The sequence below is a fragment of the Sceloporus occidentalis genome, unplaced genomic scaffold (assembly GCF_023333645.1).
Source record: "Sceloporus occidentalis isolate IW3139 unplaced genomic scaffold, rSceOcc1.0.p SCAF_148, whole genome shotgun sequence".
Classification (NCBI taxonomy): Eukaryota; Metazoa; Chordata; class Lepidosauria; order Squamata; family Phrynosomatidae; genus Sceloporus; species Sceloporus occidentalis.
The window spans coordinates 762,221-783,256 of record NW_028317128.1 but is presented as its reverse complement, the minus strand read 5'-3'; the positions used below and the strand labels follow the sequence as shown (position 1 = coordinate 783,256).

At 45.1% G+C, this 21,036-nt stretch overlaps 1 protein-coding gene across 1 annotated transcript; it reads right to left on the bottom strand.

The window, feature by feature from the left end:
* Positions 1 to 508: 508 nt before the first annotated feature.
* LOC149280704 (zinc finger and BTB domain-containing protein 20-like) lies at positions 509 to 6,248 on the bottom strand. Its single transcript, XM_089500120.1, has 4 exons — positions 6,050 to 6,248; positions 2,553 to 4,139; positions 1,081 to 1,377; positions 509 to 645 (listed from the first exon to the last, which is right to left on the bottom strand). Exons 2-4 carry the CDS (start codon positions 4,117 to 4,119, stop codon positions 509 to 511), a joined length of 2,001 nt encoding a protein of 666 aa, XP_089356246.1. The 5' UTR covers positions 4,120 to 4,139; positions 6,050 to 6,248.
* Between the last annotated feature and the right edge of the window lie 14,788 nt (positions 6,249 to 21,036).

Below are 21,036 nucleotides of genomic sequence, written 5' to 3'. Positions count from 1 at the left end.
AAGCGCCATGTTAGGAGACAGTAGGCCTTTGTAAATATTTCTTTTATATTTTTTTTGTAGTGCTCTACACGAGTGGAAAAAAAAAGTTCAGTTTTTCTTTTTTGTAGCTTTTCGTGGACTTTTTTGTCTTTTTTTTTTTTCGTGTGTGTTTTTGTCTTTTTTTTGTCTTTTTTTTTTTTAAAGAAGGGTTGTATTTAGAGGCCAGTAGGTTGAACTCCAGCCAGTGGAATTCAGGTTCACTACCAAGCCTTAAGGCCACCATCTGAGGGAGACTGGATAAAATATATATACGTAGGTTATATATCTCGATATATATAGATATATATATTCACCCACTCTCCGGAAATGTAATGTACCAGCAGGCAATACAGTTCTTCATGTAGTACAAAATGCCAAAAAAAGAGAAAAAAAAACAACAAAAAAACCTAAAAATTAAAACAAAAAAATCTTAAACTCTAGTGCCATAGCTTTTGTTTGTTTTTTTTTTGTTCATAAGAATGGATGGTATTTATCCGTCAGAAACGTGCATTCTCATGTGGTCGTTAAACTGCTCGATTTGGTCAAACTTAGCTGGACAGACTGAGCAAACGTACGTTGTGCCCTCCGGGCATGGTGTCACCCCGTTACTCGGTGGCCCGGGGCGAGGGGCAAGAAGAGGGCTGGGCGTCGACGCAGGGGTTGGGGGCGGAGCCAGTGATGGGGTTGGTGCTAAGGCAGAGACCAAAACTGGAGCTGGAACTAAGGCTGGAGCTGGCGTCAGGACCGGACCAGTGGTGTGGACAGGAGCGGGAGACAACACCGGGGCTTGAACCATACAGGGAGCTGGAGGCAAGACCTGGGTTTGAACTATACTGGGAGCTGAAGGCAAAACCGGGGCTTGGCCCATACTGGGAGCTGGAGACAAGACCGGAGCTTGAACCATACTGGGAGTCGGAGGCAAGACTGGAGCTTGTACCATATTGGGAACCGGAGCTAATCCTGGGGCTTGAACCAAACTAGGAGCTGGAGGCATGTTGGGGGCCGGAACCAAGGCCTGTCCCGGAGTGGAAACGGGAGCCTGAATTGACGCCGCGGTGGAGCCTGAAGGCGGAACGGGGAGCGGGATGCTGGCGGTGCCGTTGGTAGCACTATGGAGGGCCACGTGCCGCTCCAGCAGGGTTTTGTGAGAGAACTTCTTCTTGCAGATGTAGCACTCGTAGGACTTCTCCCCCCGGTGGAGGCGCATGTGCACGTTGAGGGAGCTCTTCTGGGTGAAGCGCTTGTTGCAGATGCTGCACTGATACGCCCGCACCCCTGTGTGGGTCACCATGTGCTTTATTAAGTAATCCTTCAAGGAGAACGACCTCCAGCAGATGCTGCATTGGTGCGGCTTCTCTCCTTGGAGAAGGGGAAGAGAAATAAGAAGTTAGAATAAGAAACCCAGAACCCGCCGGCAGATCGGCCCCCGCCGGCCCCCGTCTAGTCGCCCGTTTCTCCTGCTGTAAAGACTCAAACCTTAATCAGTCGACGGTCTCGTCTTAGATTCAGGAGCCGTATGTCTATCCCATGCAAGTTTAATACCCTCGCTGTATTACCCTCTACCACCTCTGCTGGGAGGCTGTTCAATTATCCACCACCCTCTCTGAAAAGTAAAACTTCCTTAAAGACCTATGCATTTCGCTGACCTCGTTACAAACTATTCCCGTCCCTGGCAGCGCTTCTGTGGACAGATGTTAAAATATTCAGATTGAAAATATTTTAGCAGCTCCGTCTCAAACAGGACAGCTTCCTAAAAAAAAAAAAGAGCTATTTGTTTTTTAGGGACACGCAAACTAAGCAGCGCATTGTTAGGAGCGCACAGCCGTAAGCATGCGGCTCACAGCGGCTTAAATGTGTGCAGCTAAACACATCGGGAAACAAAAGTCCTGCGAAAAAGTTAGAATTCCGGAGCAACGGTTGGAGAATAAAAGGGGAGAATAAATAATAAATAAATAATAAATGGGGATCTCCCCCCGTTTCTCCCCCTGTACGTGTCAGATACATAGCGTGCTACCCCGTCAATAGCATAATGATTTAAAAGGATGATGGGAGTTGCCTTTAATCATGGAGTGGTATGTTATGGGACAGACAGGGTCAGCATCAAGCCCGACTAATTTAGGGAGGAAAACGTGGATATTAATAATTTTGTGAGCAGACTGGTTGACATGGGCCATGTTTATGGGTTGGGAGGGTAATTACTGGTTTAGGATTACTGGGTAATGGTTCTGCAGACCTGGAGGCCGCCATGGCTGGCCATCACGTTCCCGGCTCAATCACCACACTGAGCTGATGCTTCATGGCAATGCTAATGAAGTCCCACTTATCAGAGACCCTGAATAGTCTGACCGTCAGGATTCCAATGAGTGATTAAACACTTGTTTCGATTCGCTCCGCTAAATAAACGTTGGCCGGCTCGTTTCCCGAGGTCCTACTGTCCCATTAATTAAAGACTAAGGCCGGTGACACGAAGGCCCCGCCAGCTGCAGGCCTCCATCGTCCCCACTCTCTCGGCCCGCTGCCCTTTCCCTTTTTACCTGTGTGGACAAACATGTGCTTCACGTAGTTCTGTTTGGCAGTGAAGGTTTTGTTACAAAGGGTGCACTCGTAAGGTTTTTTCTCCCCTTGCCCACTCGCCGGGCCGTGCCCTCCTTGGGATGGCGGTGCTTGAAGGTGGGAAGCGAATGACGATAATCCAGTTTGCGGAACCGTCACGAACTGGGTCTGCTGGCCGGCTAACGGTTGGGGCAGACTGAAAAGGAAAGGTTTCGGACCGGCCTGTGTCGTGAAGAGGGTCGGTAGGTAGCTGTTGCCGGCCGTGCCGATGACCTGCGTGTTGCTGGTCAGGGTGAGCGGCATTCTCACGTTGCTGGTGACCGTTTCCGTCTGGCGCAGGTACAGCTGGGTTGTCGGCAAAGCCAGTGCGCTGGACTGGGAGACGGAAGTTTTGATGACCTCTTTTTCGGTGCTATTGCTAACACTGACCAATGTGCTGTCCATGTCGACGGCGCTGCTCCTCTTCGGGGAGGACGGGCTGGTGTCTAAGTGCTGTTGGTTCTGGTTTTCGGCGCATTCGGCGGATAAATATTTGGACTCCGCCTGGGAAGGCTCCGGCTGGCACTCCCTGCTGAGAACGGGCATGTACTGGTGTTCTACGGAGTCGGGCTCCGTGCCGATGGACGAGCTCACGCCGGAATCGAAGCTCTCCCCTTTGGGTTCGCTTTCCGTGCCTTCGGCTTGGTCGGTGTCCTCGGCGCACTCCTCGGACTCGTTGCGCTCCAGGCCCTGCGGCCTCTGTTGGCCGTAGTAGTCGTAGTCGTCTTCCACCTCTTGCTTGATGTGTATATTGCCCACCAGGGTCTGAATCCGGACCGGGCACGACTGCTTGCGGCAGTGGGTGGTTTCCGGGGTGGTGGTCAGGTACCTCTCCCTCCGCTGGGAGTGCTGGTGTATGCGGGTAATCCAGCTGGGCTCCTCCATGTGGTGCTGCCGGGGTAGACCCAGGGCGGTCTCGTGGTGGCTTACGACGGCGCCGCTGTAAAATGACCGCTCCCCGCTGCCGTTCTGCATGGAGCAGGTGTACAGCGCAGAGTAGATCCTGTCTACGCTGTGCTGGCGGTGGCTTTGCAGGTAGCCGGATTCGGTGTCGCTGCTCTGCCCGGAGGTCCCCGACTCCGGCGTCCCCCTGGGTGTCTCTTGACCAGAGTCCTGTATCAGGGCGTAGACCCCCCCGACATTTTGGGAGACGATTCGCGTGCATTCGTCGATGACCGTCTTTATCTGCAGGATGCTGGCGGCCGTCAGGATCTGAAGCGCCTCCGTCTGGGTGACGCGCAGCACCCCGCTGTACATAAAGTCTATGAGCTTCTGCACCGCGTGGACAGACACCACGGACGGGATCTCGATGTCGCTGTACCCCAGCAGCAGCTTGTCTTGGAAGAACGGGCTGCCCGCGGCCAGCACGCAGCGGTGGGCCCGCAGCATGCTCCCGTGGATTCGCACCGTCACGTCACAGAAGTGGCCACGGTTGCGCTGCTCGTTGAGCGTCTCGAGCACGGAATTGCTGAAGTTGTGAAGGTTGATGCTGTGAATGCGCTCTGTCATCCCCTTGCAACTGGTGTCACCTGCAAGAAAGAGAACGAGATTCAATTCTAACCCCACTGTCCAACTTTAACCCCCCCCCTCCCGGCTGTATTAAGCTCTACCACTTCTGCTGGGAGGCTGCTGCGCTGATCTACCACCCTGGTTGTCAGTGAAGATCATTCCTACAATTGTTGTCCGGGCTGTTTACGGGGCAAGAATCCCAAATTTGGGGATATTGCGAACCTCCCCCCGCCGTTGAATGAAAGTAGCGGAGTATCAGAGCCGGGTGACCCACGCGTTTCTCCTGTCTAGGAACCCGGCGGGTGAGTAATTGATTCAGTATCCGCCACCTCCTCCCCCTGTGCGTCTCAGCCGTGCGATTCTGAAAACCAGGGGAAGGGAATAGCACATCGGCTACAAAACATTAGTCATCTTTGGCGTTGATCCTAACCGAAAAAGCTACATTTTCCTGACAAACAATTTGTACGAGAGCCAAAACTACAGGGAATTCGACAGCGAATGCCGGGTGCAGACAGAACCCCATCTAACGAACGGGGGGGGGGGCTCTTTAACATTTCTTACAGACCCCCGGACCCTGTATTCGGAGATCGGTTTATAATCCGTTACAGTGGGTCACGGACCTCTGACCGCTTGATAAAGCTGCTGGTGATATATAATAACTATAAGGAGCCGACGAGGACCTTGCTGCCTCTTTACCGAGGGGGTCCCGGATCATGGGGGTCCCGGATCATGGTCACCCCACTGGTCCCAGTGCCTATAATGCCCCTTCCTGGTCATTGAATTATATGCCTCCAACAGACTGCAGGGGGCAGCACTTTACAGCAGCGCGTCCTGACAATAAGTGGCAGACGTGGCAAGCGGGATGAAGCTGCGTGTTTATTGACACCAAAACAGCAGACACCTGACGGTAAACCGGGACATGCAACGTCTCCGCTGCAATGCACCAACGCGCCACTAGAGGCCAGCAGAGCCCTTCCACAAGCTGCTCGCTGCCAATTCAGATTTCTGGTGCCACTTTAGCCCGGCGCCTGTCGACGCCTCAACGGTCTCCCTGTCACCGAGACGCGATGCACGACACGCACGAATTCTCCAAAACAGTAACGACGCCGAGTACCGGAACAGTCTCTCACTTACACCAAAAAGAAAAAAAAGGTTTCGTCTGAATTTACATGATCATTCAATGAATAGCTCTGCTGGCGTCATGGCATACTAATAATACTCATTTACATAATTATGATGCATTAAATTACCACCCCATTAGCGCTCAATCTACACCAAAAGAGCTCTATGGGGGGGGGGGGGGATTTTTAAAATAATCTGCGCTGCCCTGCAAATTGTACCACGGTTAACCCTTTACAGGTAAGACAGGTGTGGACCAGCTAAGGGTTAACCCCGAAGCGCCGTCAGGAGAGAGAGACGCGATAGACTGTGCCTTATCTGTTGAGTTAATCGGTTATTTTATGCCGGGAATGATGATTGCGATAATTGACCGGATTATGTTTCGTGATAAAGGGGGGGTCGGGATTGATAATAATTCCAAAATACAGGAGAGGGGATTTTTTTAATCTCGGCTGAGAGGGGTTTTACGAAGCCTCTCGTTAGTTTTCGGCATTACGTTTCGATAATTCTGACTATATGTTATTTAGAGGGGCTGCTCTCTGGCAGGGAAAGAACCTTCGCAAATCTGTCAAGATATTTTTTTCCCCTATAAGAGGGTTAATCGCATAAAAATAAAAACTTTTCAGAAGCTTTTTTTTTTTTTTACTTTCTATGGCAGCGACCTATCAGTGCCTGCCTTGGAGTCACATGACGATTAAGCCTTCCCGGCGAAAATTACGAATAAGGCAAATATTACATTTGCCTGCGGATTGAAACAAGGTGGTCGCTGATCGTCTAAGTGAGTGTTGGCCGGCCGCTCGCACATACTCACAATCAGGTGACTCGGTGAATGCGTGCGCGCTTAGTGATTGGCCGCTCGATGTCTGTATGCGTTGCGCGGATGAGCCTGGGCACCGGAACAGAACGGCTACTGAGTTCTGGCAGGCACGGCCCGGCTTGGCGCTGGCTCCTCTCGGCTGAGTAATCTCATTCTCCACAGACGCCTCCTGGTTCTCAGCCGTCCCGCGTTTCTTCCTGCGAACAGACAAAGGAGCCTTTGAGGGGAGCGGACGGGAGCTTTGGGAACGGCAGTTTTTAGAATACGGTTAAGATAACTTCCATCGCCTCTGCCGGGAATCAGACCGTCGGGAAGAGACCCTCTGCGGATCGGATAAAGATCTCTCCAGACAGAAAGGGATTTTTACGCTCGCATATCTCCGGTGCCGCGCAGGTCACCCTCACCGTCCAGAAACAGCCCTGCCTGTGGTTCTAATAATTAGCGTTTTTTGTTCGGCTCTCGGCTGTTCTGCGCTAAGAAATAAGAGTGACAGACAATGCTATTAATGAACTAATTGATGCGACATCCAGGAGTAACCGGGGGTTTTTTATTTCTTTCATATTTAAACCTTTGCTATGAAAGAAATATTTCAAGAATTGACTGATCCCCCCCCCCCCCCCCCCCGGATCTTACGCCATATTCTGTGCTTTTCACAGCTGGGCTTTCAGAAAAAAAAAAGGAAGGAAGGAAAGGGGAAAATAATGGAAAGAAAGGAAAAAGGAAATAAAGAAAAAAAGGAAAGTTAAGAAAGGAAAGAAAAAGTAAAGTAAAAATGAAAGAAAGTTACAAAAAGAAATGAAAAAAAAAAAGAAAGCGAGAAAGAAACGGAAAAAGAAAAGAAAGCAAGGAAAGGAAAAGAGGAAAGAAAGTTAAGAAAGAAAAGGAAAGGAAAGAAAAAGTAAAGGAAAAATGAAAGTTATGAAAAAAAGGAAAGAAAAAAGAATGGAGAAAGAAAAGGAAAAAAATGAAAAAAGAAAATAAATAAAGGAAATAAAGGAAAAAAGTCCAGAAAGAAAGAAAAGAAACGAAGGAGAAAAGAAAAGAAGAAAAGAAAGAAAAAAATACAAAAGAAGAAAAAAGAAAGAGGAAGAAAAAAAAGAGAAAAAACATATAGTTTTTGTGAAACGGGAGGCCGTGTTCTGTTATTTTCGGCAACGCAGGTTCTGTGAAATTTGGAAATTATACAATAAAAAATGGGGAATCTTAATTAAAAACTAAAATGTATAATTACAATAATACGGTCTCTGTCTCTTTATTATTATTATTATTATTTATCGCTTTCAGGACCTCAGAGGTCTCTTCTTCAGATGCAATGATTTCAGAAATTTATGGGCTAGGAGGGCTCTGCTGTGGTAAGCGCCGGGTGCTCCGGTCGGAGTGATTCAGGTTTATAATCCCCAATTAATCAGCAGCCAGAGCCTCTGCGGTCCTTTCTTCGTTGGATCGCGGAGTCTCGGAGCAAAACACAGAGCTTCTGTATCACTAACAATCCGCTAATAACCTACTAATAATCTGCCAATAATCAGCCAATAATCCACTAATAACCTACTAATAATCTGCCAATAATCAGACAATAATCCACTAATAATCCACTAATAATCTACTAATAATCTGCCAATAATCATCCAATAATTCACTAATAATCCACTAATAACCCACCAATAACCAGACAATAATTCACTAATAATCCACTAATAATCCACTAATAACCCGCCAATAATAAGCGCTGCGTAAACTGTTGGCGCTATATAAATAAAGGATAATAATAATAATAATCTGCTAATAACCCACTAATAATATGCCAATAATTAACTAATAATCCACTAATAACCCGCTAATAACCTGCCAATAATCAGACAATAATCCACTAATAATCCACTAATAACCCGCTAATAATCTGCCAATAATCAGACAATAATCCACTAACAATCCACCAATAACCCGCTAATAATCTGCCAATAATCAGACAATAAAACACTAATAATCTGCTAACAATCCACTAATAATCTGCTAATAATCCACTAATAATCTGATAATAATCCACTAATAATCCACTAATAACCCGCTAATAATCTGCCAATAATCAGACAATAATCCACTAATAATCAGACAATGGTCTTTTTATAATCTGCTAATAACCCACTAATAATCAGCCAATTATCTGCTAATAATCTTGCGAAAAACAAGATTGGATTTTATGTTGTGAAATGTATCAAACCATCCGGCAAGGGGGCCGGATATCATTTTCCCCAAAGAAATGTCTTTATTCGCTCTGCCAATATCCTGGAGCGAGTGGAGACAGAAACTCCAACTCCTCAGCCTCCTGCTCTTGAAGTATTTGCTGATTAGTTATATTTATATGTATAAGTAAATCAGTGAGCCGGCCCTGTATAATGTATAGATAAATCAGTTCAAACAAAATAAGTGGAACAGCCTCCCAGCAGAGGTGGTAGAGGGCAATACAGTGAGGGTATTAAACATGCATGGGATAGACATACGGCTCCTGAATCTAAAACGAGACCAACGACTGATTAAGGTTTGAGTCTTTACAGCGGGAGAAACGGGCGACTAGACGGGGGCCGGATGGGGCCGATCTGCCGGCGGGTTCTGGGTTTTAGCATTAATCCTGCGTACAGATGGAATGTAGAATAAAAAGCGTGTTTTTGGATTATATTATATTCCCTCACATCTGTTTATTCCGGGTTAAGAAAAGGCCATTTTAATAAAAAGATAAATGATCTTTATTCACAAATACTCAATACAGGACCTTAGTGAACGAGCTAAATTCTGATTGGACAGCAAACCTCCAGCCAATCAGAAAGTGGCCGTTACTGCCATGTCTAGTTAATCATTCAGTCTCTTACGCCGTGACCTCTGCCAACCCCGCGCATGCATTACACATAATATGGAGTTCCGAGTGACGGCCGGGTCTAATGTCACCCATTTACTGCTCGCATTAACGCGGCTCCAGACGCTCCCCTCAAAGATCGATGCTGGACAGCGGCCTGTTAGATTCATGGCGCGTGTTACATACGATCGGAACTCGCAGCACGGAACGGACCACGGGAGCCGTATGTCTATCCCATGCATGTTTAATACCCTCGCTGTATTACCCTCTACCACTTCTGCTGGGAGGCTGTTCCACTTATCTACCACCCTCTCAGTAAAGTAAAACTTCCTTCCATTCCATCTCAGTCTCTGGTCCTCTAGTGTTAGATTCCGGTCTCTTTTCTCCTTTTTTTAAATAAATTTCCCTCCTGTCCAAGGAGAACCAAAAGGAATCCGGTGCAGATTCACAAAGTTCACTCTTGTTATTCCAAGTAAATAATAATAATAAAAAAAAGAAACCAAGAAAGAAGGAAAGAAAAGAAAAAAGAAAGGAAAAGGAGAAAGAAATTAGGAAAGAAAGATAATGAAAGAGAAAGGAAGGCAAAGAATGAAAAAACTCATCAGTTTTAATATTCTTTTACCTAAATCATGTCATTTATGGAAAAACCAAATACCGCCGGCCGTAAAAGTGTCCCCTCGTTCTATTTCAGAGCAAAACATGTGAATTTAAGTAATTTTAATTAATTTTGACCACGTCTGATTGGCTACCTGGAGCCTCTTTTATTTTTTTAATTTTTTTAACCCGTATTTAACCCTAAACCTACCCTTCAAATCCTGTCACCGGTCGCGAAGGAGTTAAAGCAAAATCTGGGGCTGTTTTTTATGAAATTGGACAAAGCAAAAAAACCACAGTTATCAATTTCCTTTTGTTGATCGTTGGGGCAGTAAATAGTTATGTGAATGGAGTTACATTTTTCTTTGTCACTGTCAGTGTCCAATCGGGACAGTTGGCAACTATGCTGGAATACATTTAATGTATATGTAAATCTGGAATTTTACCCAGAATTCCAGATCACTGATACATTATTTATGGAGATTTTCCATGGAATAAACTGCATGAACTACATTTATATAATTATGCCGAGTATGGTAGACATGCAATATAGTGACAAAATCTTTAGGTTTAACTCCAATTAATATTTATTTATCACAGACGTTTTAAAAATCCCTACCAGCCAATAATTATTATTTTGTATTATTATTCTATTATTATTATTATTATTTTTCCATTATTATTATTATTATTCATTTTATTAATTTTAAAAGTAATACAATTATTAAAATATCAGACAAAAATTTGTTTCTATTTTTTTTAATTTTTTCATTTAATTTCTTTTTTTTATTCCGCCAAATAGTGTATACTACCTGTAGGAATCATACAAACAAAAAATTTGAAATTTCCCTGAATTTAATTTTATACCCGTGTTCCATTCTCGGCTTTTTTTTTTTATTATTATTATTAAAAAAAATACAATTTTAAACTACGTAGACATGAGAATTTTTTCACCGCTCCTTTAAATTATTGCCGTCGCAAACAGTGAGGCCACATGCGCGTTATAAAAAAAAAACACAAAAAAATACGCCATCATTTCTCGCTTGTTCAATTGTATTTTTTAAATTACATTGTCAAAGAAATTATCCAAACAAAAGTCCAACAATATGTAATTGAAATGTCATGTAAATTACATTCACTGTAATATTTTCTAAAAGAACAATGTACCCTCCTACGGCTTAAAAACCCCCCGTGCCAAGAAATGCTGAAAGCGCTCGGCGGCGGTGGCGAGGAAAAAGTAGGCGAACCGCTAATTAAACAATTTTAAAGGGACAGCAAAATGACAAATGAAAAGGAGCCCAACGCATTTAAATATTTTGCATCCCCAGAGAGTCTCTGTAAAATATATTATTCACAATACACGTTTTTGGTGTCACGGGGGCCCTATAATTTAGTTGTAAATTTCACACGACTGTTACAACATTTACAGGCAAGGGGGAGTTGCAACCATATTTCAGGAGTTATGCCTGCCAAGTGCCCCTGTTTAGTTTGGCTAGTCCCTCCCCAAATGTTTGAGCCCCTCTCTCCTCCCCTGATCCTCCTCTCGCCTCCCCTGATGCCCCTCTCTCCCTCCTGATGCCCCTCTTTTCTAGGAGGTCAGAATGTTTGCTGGGTATGAGGGGATCGCAGGGTTCTACGGCCCTAAAAGCCCTGATAATGTGTATAGAAACAGCAGGGAACGGGTTAATAAATTAAACGGGGTAAATAAACCCCATTCTTCTTCTTCTGCGTGTCTTAGATAGCTATTAAAAAGTCCCATATTTACTCACACTTACACTTAAACTTCCACACTCATGCTCACACACACATACTTACACTTATACACACTTACACATACAAACGTCCTGACCTCGCATGCCCTCTTTCACAAATGGCCAAATATCCCCCCCCTCCCGCTCCAAATATTTTCATTCCTTTTAACTCTTTACATGCAAGAGGCCGAAAAACCCAAAGACCCCAAACCACTCACATGATATGTAACTTTTAGTTTTGCTTTTTTTTACACAAATGGCCACCGATTGATAAAATCTCACAGCCCGAGGCGCCCCGGGAACTTACCGTAGTTATGAAACGGAGTCACTCTTCCGGAAAATCACTCCTGCGGTCAGATTTAGTGCAAAAACTCATTTGTGACGTGATGGAAGCGCGGCAGCATGGAGTCTGCGAGGAGAAGAGAGAGAGGACGTGAGCGACGGATAAAGCTGCCCCCTTTATCATGAAGTGGCCGATTTTTCCGAGCCATATGGGCAGAAATTATACCAAATGTTACCAAAATAAAGGATAAGACGAGAAATCTATCTGAGCGGCAGCCTCCTGGTTTGCTTGAGACGTACGTGGAATAAAATAACTATGCCAGACAACCATAAAATATTACTTTTTTTATATATTTGTTTTATGAAAATGTTTTATTTCTGCTACTACTAAAGGGGCGAGCGACGCGTCTTACCCAAACTATGTTGCTGGAGGGCTAAAAAAATTATAATAACAACCCCTTCTATTTTGGGGGGATGCCGGCGGGGGGTTTAACCGGGATTTTTTAATTGGGGCTAATTGACGGTTATTTATGTGATTTATAAAGAAATAAAGAAATAAAATTAAATAAATAAAAAAAAAGGAGCAGAGAAAGGATGCAGTCAGGGTGTAAATTCTGCCAGAATTACATCTTGCGCACCCTGGTGCCTACAGGTAGAATTACAACTAAAACATAAGAAAAGGTTGAAAAAAATGTTCTCTGCAGCCAAAGGGGCTACTAAACCGATAAACTTCATATAATTGTTTCTGTATATGACACCATTCAGGATATTGGTTATCCGCTGAATAACCACACCTGGGAGCGTCACAGGGTAGGCAACAAATAGCTCCCTCTCTTCTGGGGAGGGGCAGGTGAGCGTGGGTGGGAGGTAGGCAGGGCATGGGTGGGGAGTGGGCGTGGCCTGGTGAAAAAGGAAACTGACCTGGAGACCCTGTGAAGAAGGACTTCACCCTGAGACCCCGGATCGATCCTCAAGAATTCTCTGGTATGTTTGTTACAAACGGCACAGATGGGGTCGAGGGAATTCTTGGTGATACATTGTATCACGAGGCGGGTACGCAGAAACACGGCTGAAAGCTGCCATGACATATTGGAATCCTAAACGTTGGTTGTATTATTTCACCTTCATCAATGGAACAACCTAATCAGTATTGGGCGACAGGCTGGTTACATTTAAGTTTTAATTTCGGAAAATAGGGCCACATGAGATAAAAAGGGGAGAAGGTCCAGGTTCCAACACCCGGGGCCAACGCCGGGGCCAGACTAAAGACGTGAGATTCTAGAGGACTGACTGGTCTGGGAGCTGGAGGTGACGTCTGCCCAGACAGTGCATTGATTTCCCCGGCCTTTGTCTCGATCTGGTTTTTGTCTCGATTGGAGGCGGTTTGTGTTACTACAAGAAACATGAATCACGTCTCTGTTCAAAAAAAACCAACAACAACAGAGCTGCAATTGTCTTACATAACCCCGGCTTACCGAGCGTCTAATAATAGCGGCCATTTCCAGGTAGGGGATCTGTCTCGCTCCCGGAGTCGGACGTACCGGCTCACCCGCGCTCACACACTCTGGCCTTTTACATTTGCGGGGTCATCGGCCTGACAGCCATTATTTTTTTTTTTTTTTAATTAAATTGTTACCATTTTAGTGACACACGAGCTTAAAGCTCCTTCATGGTTTTGGATGCTGGTTTTAAGGAACCAAGGACAAGAATATGCCCCTCTTTCCTCCCCAATGCCCCTCTCTCCTCTCCTGATGCCCCTCTTTTCTAGGAGGTAAGAATGTTTGCTGGGTATGAGGGGATCGCAGGGTTCTACGGCCCTAAAAGCCCCGATAATGTGTATAGAAACAGCAGGAAACGGCTTTATACATTAAACGGGGGAAATAAAACCCATTATTCTTCTAAATGCCCCGCCCAGTTACACCGATATCCAGCGATAGGGTACAATGTCACGTAAAAATTTTGAGTAAAGCCCCTCCCCCAGTCACGCCTCTAAATAAGTGCCATCTTTGGCCACTGAAATTTGTTAGTTCTGAGATATAAAACAGGAAATTATCAAACAAGCAACATCCATTCAACATAGAAGACCAACAACCAAAACACCACAAACTACCAACCAATAACCAAAACGCCACTAACTACCCATCGACAAACAACCCTCAACTAACTACCTATCAATAAACAGAAATCTATAAACTACTCATCTATAACCAAATCTCCACTAACTACCAACTGATAACCAAACCTAACTGTCCATCAATACCTAAGAACGCATTAACTAGCCATCAATGTCAGTATTAGTAACTAGTCATCTGTGGTCAGAGCGCCAATAACTATCCATTCAATACAACTCAACCATCACTAACTACAACTCAACCATCACTAACTACAACTCAACCATCACTAACTACAACTCAACCATCACTAACTACAACTCAACCATCACTAACTACAACTCAACCATCACTAACTACAACTCCACCATCACTAACTACAACTCAACCATCACTAACTACAACTCAACCATCACTAACTACAACTCCACCATCACTAACTACAACTCCACCATCACTAACTACAACTCAACCATCACTAACTACAACTCAACCATCACTAACTACAACTCCACCATCACTAACTACAACTCAACCATCACTAACTACAACTCCACCATCACTAACTACAACTCCACCATCACTAACTACAACTCAACCATCACTAACTACAACTCAACCATCACTAACTACAACTCCACCATCACTAACTACAACTCAACCATCACTAACTACAACTCAACCATCACTAACTACAACTCCACCATCACTAACTACAACTCAACCATCACTAACTACAACTGAACCATCACTAACTACAACTCAACCATCACTAACTACAACTCAACCATCACTAACTACAACTCAACCATCACAAATAACCAATAATTATCTGGGTACATTTAAATAAACAAGACTTTACTAACTACCCATTAAATAAGATAGCATTAAATAAACCCCCACTAACTACCTTCCTAGAACCCCCCTCCACTAACTACCTTCCGATAACCTCCCGCTCCACTAACTACCTTCCTAGAACCCCCCTCCACTAACTACCTTCCGATAACCCCCCGCTCCACTAACTACCTTCCTAGAACCCCCCTCCACTAACTACCTTCCGATAACCCCCCACTCCACTAACTACCTTCCTAGAACCCCCCTCCACTAACTACCTTCCGATAACCCCCCACTCCACTAACTACCCCTTTAATGCGTTGGTTTATTCCACATGGTGATAATGCTGAGAGAGGATGGTGCAAAAAAGATTTTGATCTATACCTCTGCTTCCCATCACACGGCGTTCATACAGACGCTTACAGAATGTTCTATATAGAAACCCAGAACCTGCCGGCAGATCGGCCCCATCCGGCCCCCGTCTAGTCGGCCGTTTCTCCTGCTGTAAAGACTCAAACCTTAATCAGTCGTTGGTCTCGTCTTAGATTCAGGAGCCGGATGTCTATCCCATGCATGTTTAATACCCTCACTGTATTACCCTCTACCACCTCTGCTAGGAGGCTGTTCCACTTATCTACCACCCTCTCAGTAAAGTAAAACTTCCTTCCATTATTTCCAAATCTCTTTTATTGCGGTGTTTAAATTGATGTTTTTACTGGAATAAAGTTTTTTTGCCCAAAATTTTTTTCCACTTATCCACCATAATACCGTCAGATTATGGTTCAGGTGACCCTAAGGGGTTGCTTTCTTGTCCAAAACGTGAAATTTATTCATCGCTCACAAGGTAGCTCAGCGAATGCAACTCCCATCACTACGAGGCAGCTTGGCTGTGCATTGTGTAGCTCCGAAGTGCCCCTGTGAATAGCGTGTAATGCAGTCACGTCTGCGCTCGGCGGGTACGATACTCGACGCGGGGCCTAATGAGGACAGCTCCGTGCAGGTACACAAACGGTACATTGTACAGAACTCGGCATTCCGCTCTCCAAAAGACATTAAAACAACTCGGATCCAGACATTCTTGGCAGGATGTGGTCTTAATGTTCTAATTACGTTATTGTACCAACTGTCCCTAATTTATAGGAACCGTCCTTGTTTGCGCAGAACAAATTATTTTCTTCTTTTCTTTTTCCGAAACTCAGAAAACAATTATTTCCAAAAAAAACGCAAAATCCATGACTGACAGAGACGGGCGTAACGGGTGATGTCTGGCTCTACCCCCCCGATAAAATAAAGAACGTGCTGTACCCCCCCCAGCGCTGTATACAGTAATATAACCCCCAGCGCTGTATACAGTAATAACCCCCAGCGCTGTATACAGTAATATAACCCCCCAGCGCTGTATACAGTAATATTACCCCCCAGCACTGTATACAGTAATATAACCCCCAGCGCTGTATACAGTAATAACCCCCAGCGCTGTATACAGTAATATAACCCCCAGCGCTGTATACAGTAATATAACCCCCAGCGCTGTATACAGTAATATAACCCCCCAGCGCTGTATACAGTAATACCCCCCAGCGCTGTATACAGTAATATAACCCCAGCGCTGTATACAGTAATATAACCCCCCAGCGCTGTATACAGTAATATAACCCCCAGTGCTGTATACAGTAATAACCCCCAGCGCTGTATACAGTAATAACCCCCAGCTCTGTATACAGTAATATAACCCCCAGCGCTGTATACAGTAATATAACCCCCCAGCACTGTATACAGTAATATAACCCCCAGCGCTGTATACAGTAATATAACCCCCCAGCGCTGTATACAGTAATACCCCCCAGCGCTGTATACAGTAATATAACCCCCCAGCGCTGTATACAGTAATATAACCCCCCAGCGCTGTATACATTAATAACCCCCCAGCGCTGTATACAGTAATATAACCCCCGGCGCTGTATACAGTAATATAACCCCCGGCGCTGTATACAGTAATATAACCCCCATATGATAAAAAGTTGGGGTGTTTAGTAGATCGGGGCTCAGATAACAGAGCGAGAATCATACAAATGGCTGATATGCAGCTGCCTGAAAACTTTATATTATGGGGTAAAAACTACAACTGGGGTAAAAAGGAAACAGAGGAATATTTTTGAGAACTTATTTTTAATCTGATAAAAGTAAAATGGTGGGAAATCCGATTTAACTACAAAAATCTTTCAAGTTTATACGCGGCAAAAGGCGGGAATATGATGATATATGAATATTGATGATGATGATGATGATGATTATTATTATACCGCCTGCGGTAAGTAAATGGTGGAGAAGTCAGACTGAGCGGGGTTAAATCAGGAGACCGGCTCCTACAAGTCTCAAATATAATAATTTACAATATCCGTCCCTCAAAGCCTCGCTGCTTCTCAACAACTAAGAACATTTTTATTCCATTATAGTCAGAAAAAAGGTTTTATTCAGGGGGGGGGATTTTAATAATTCATATTTGGGGGCTACAGAAATAACAAAACTTGTGAGAATAATGGGATTCGAAACGATTCCATGAACAGCGATACAGGATAAGATAAAAAAAGGAAAGGTGGCCCCCACGCGGGGTCTGCGTGAGGCTGAAGGTAAGACCCGGCCGCGGACCGGCGAATGTTCCGGCAGAGAAAGGGGCGGAGCTGCTCTCGTTTGCTGGGGTTCTAGAATTCTATGTTTCGATTGAATCCACGTTGTTTGTTTCTAGTTTTTGTCTTGAATTAAATGACTTATTAAACGTAGAATTATTTGCATACTCAGAAGTTTCGGGGGAATGTAAAGAAGATTTACTTTACTGTCCCAGAGCAGCAATCCGTTGCTGGCCGCGCCCACTTCCCCTTGCTCCCTGCCCACTTCACGCCCTAAACGTGGCTAGCCACGCCCACATGCAAAGCCACCTCCCTAGAGGAGGGGGATCTCCGGGTAGCCTGCGACGGGAAGCTCCTCTACGTTACAAATTCACTGAAATAACTTACATTTTATATATATTTTATATATTTATTATTTACATATTTCCCGGCACCAGACTTTTGGTTCAATACACTTATATAAAAACACACAGTATATATATATATATATATATATTAACCCATTCCTAGCTGGTACCCAATAGTGATGGAAAATATAACAATACTTTGTACTCATTGCATAAGTGGGGGGGGGGGGGGCGTAACAACCACAATGTCCCGGTTTGTTTTTTTTTTGGTAACTTTCAAAGACGCCTCGGAACGTTGAGCTGCTAATTATTTACGATCGTCCCCGACTCCAGATGACGAGAGTCGTGTAACGGGGAAGAGCTTTGATTTTTTTTGGATCGGGGCAGGACGGACGCACAGATGTCGGGAGATCTTAAGCACCGCAGCCCGAGGCGTTTGGACCACTTTATCCGCACAATAAATCCTAAACTCCAATCTGGATTCACTCAGCTCTCAGAGATATATCTATAAATATATATAATAACGGAACGTAATAGAAAAAAAATGCCCCCCCACCCTGAGAGCTGCCGATGGTCCCCGGGGGCGGCTTCGTAGACCCGATTTCTTATTTATTTTACTGTAAAATCTGTGATTTTTGAGAACTGAAATGCCCGGCAGGAGATACTTTGCTGGAGGGAACACAGGTGGCAGGATGTGAGGCACAGGGGAACGAGGAGGAAGACGCACCAAGCTCATGGATCATGGATCGCGTACCCTCGGCAGGGCTGGTGGAGCCGCGCATCGCGCAGCCAGCGGTTATTTCACTTATTCAAGCGTTTTATGTAAATATCTACAGACCTGTTTTCTTGGCAAATGTTGCGTTTCATCCCCAAAAATACAGGAACCAACAGAGCTAAAAATGTCTCAAACCGCTGGAAAGCCTCAAGACGCTAGAAAAACACAACTTTTACAAAATACCTCTCATGGGTGGATTCGGCATCACTTTAGCCAATTAATTAACGACGGGGATCGTATTTAACTATTTTAAAGCAGCCTCCAAGCAGAGGTGGTAGAGGGTAATACAGTGAGGGTATTAAACATGCATGGGATAGACATACGGCTCCTGAATCTAAGACGAGACCAACGACTGATTAAGGTTTGAGTCGTTACAGCAGGAGAAACAGGCGACTAAGCTGGGAAGTTCTGAGTTTTAGTGTTTTTTCTCCACGATTAAACATTTATTCTATGTTCTCTTTTTCATTTTAGAAATATAGAGTTTCTATCTCATTCGTTTTATGCAAATTCCCCTCCATTTCCCATGACCCCGCAGTGCAGAGTGTATCAGAATCCTCCCGCCAGCCCGAGCAGGAAGTTGGAAGCCGCTTCCTGTTCTCTCCCTTCCGTCAGGCCAAGCAGGAAGTTGGAAGCCGCTTCCTGTTCTCTCCCCGGTTGTTTTAGTGGACGGCGCATGAGCCTCTAGCGCTAGAGATTGTTTCCGGCCGCGCAGGTCCCTCCGTAACGCTATTACCACAGATATCTCAGGGCGAGGGGGCGATTTTTACCCTGTGATGGGGCAGCAAGATGGCGGCTCCGGCATGCAGTGCGATGGGGGGGCGGATCTTATATTAATACTTGAAACTGATGCAATCGGTATGTCGCACGCAGGGAATCTAGAATGTTCCTCTCTCATCATCCACAAAAACAATATAAATTGGCGGTTGTAGAAATTGGGTTCCTCTCATTGTCTCCAATCTCTTCTGAAGGTTCCGTTCTGCGCCCCCCGTTGGTTCTAACGACCAAAGACGCGTTAAGTCAGAATGACCCCAGGGGACCCCAGGATTCCTCAAGAATTCCCGACGTGCCCAGAAATGTCGGATTTCTAGACCGTGGAACGGAAGAAAGCCGATCCTAAATCCCACCGCTGCCACCAACACGGGCCGGGGTGGACGGGGTCACGTGGAGCTTTATCTATCGCTTCTGGTGAGGTTGACCCGGGGGCCACGGCGAGCCCGCTCTGAGTCGTTGACCTTTGACGCGGTTCACTCGCCCAGACAGACCATGTTCTCCCGAGTGAAAGCGAGACAATTGATTCCCTCTCTCGCATCTCGGCGTGGGCTCTCACGGAGCGCTGCCATCGATTAGCGTCTCATCAGCAGATGAATCCTTTGTCGGCCGCTGGTCGATGGTATAGACCGAGTCTGCCTTCTCCTCGCGTGTGAGAGAGAAAAGAGCGGCTCTAATGATTTTCTCCTTTAATGCGGCTTTTGATGATCGCTCGTACCTTTCGATACAATTAAAAGGTCCGCGTTCTGCAGCGCTCTCCGCCACAAATCTAATTGAGAGGCCTGTAAGTGACGAGGAGCTTTTTGATGGGATTTTATCTGTTTCTAGTTTGTTTTTGGGTTTTGGTTTTTTTACGCTGATCAGATGCACTAACGGGATTGTACAAAAAAACACTGATTTAACCCCACCAGTGCCAAGACAGTCTTGGTAGATAAGTGGAACAGCCTCCCGGCAGAAGTGGTAGAGGGTAATACAGTGAGGGGATTAAACATGCATGGGATAGACATACGGCTCCTGAATCTAAGACGAGACCAACGACTGATTAAGGTTTGAGTCTTTACAGCAGGAGAAACGGGCGACTAGACGGGGGCCGGATGGGGCCGATCTGCGCTGTCACTCCTTACCAGGTGGGCTCTTTTACTAAGTGGATTATGCCAAGAGCCTAAAGCGCGGCCGGTAACTGAGGGGTGTATAAACACGGCGCTTGTAGTTAATCCACACCTGGAGAAGAGACCTCCGAGACCTTGAAATTTGGGGAGATTTCCTTAAAGTCTTAAAGTACTTAAAGATAAGTTTGAGCCGTAACAGCTTGCGCTGTAATAGAGTAAATTGTTCACAAAACGGCACAGAGGTGCAAGTAACTGCCAGCTTGTTAATTATTCACAAATTGGCAACATTTTAACCAATTAATTATTTTTCAGAATTTTTTTTTTTTTTTTGGCCGGTTAAACAATCCAATGTAATAATATTTTTAACAAATCCCAGATTTTCTTTCCAAAACTTAAAAAAAAATATAATAATAATAAAAAAACTAAACATAAAATCTGTCCTCCCAGAACCTGCATCGGTTTGAGTCGGAGGTTCAGCACCTCGGAGCTGTCCGGGGCCAGAGGCTTCAAACAGTTATCATCCATGGCTTTAAGACGAGGCCGAGGACTGATTAAGGCAGCCTAGATGGGGGCCGAATGGGGCCAGCAGGTTCTGGGTTTCTATGTATGCCTGGGTGTTAAAAAACCACTTCCATTTTTCGAGGACATTCTCTCTGAAATCATCACTTTTTCTGGGGGAAATCTAAAGTTTTCAATCATTTCAGAGGATAAAGCTTAGACTCCACGGGGCCGGCGGACACTCGATTTGTCGGCCCAGCTGCTCACGGGATCTGGTTAAGGGGGAAATTACGTAGTTCATTGGAGGAGCAGCCATTGGTCGGTGACCGAATCAATGTCTCCAAACACATGGTGCCAAACGCTGCGCCAGAATGGGTCACATGATGCCCGGCGCTGCTAGACCTTTCTTTGGATAAGGATTTTGAAATTTTCTTTTA

Coding starts and splice junctions, on each gene's coding strand:
- LOC149280704 (XM_089500120.1), bottom strand. CDS start 4,119: ATGACAGAGCGCATTCACAGCATCAACCTTCACAACTTCAGCAATTCC. Junction 1,378..2,552: donor GCACATGTTTGTCCACACAG/GTAAAAAGGGAA, acceptor CCCTTCTCCAAG/GAGAGAAGCCGCACCAATGC. Junction 646..1,080: donor GCTCCCCGTTCCGCCTTCAG/GCTCCACCGCGG, acceptor CTCTTCTTGCCC/CTCGCCCCGGGCCACCGAGT.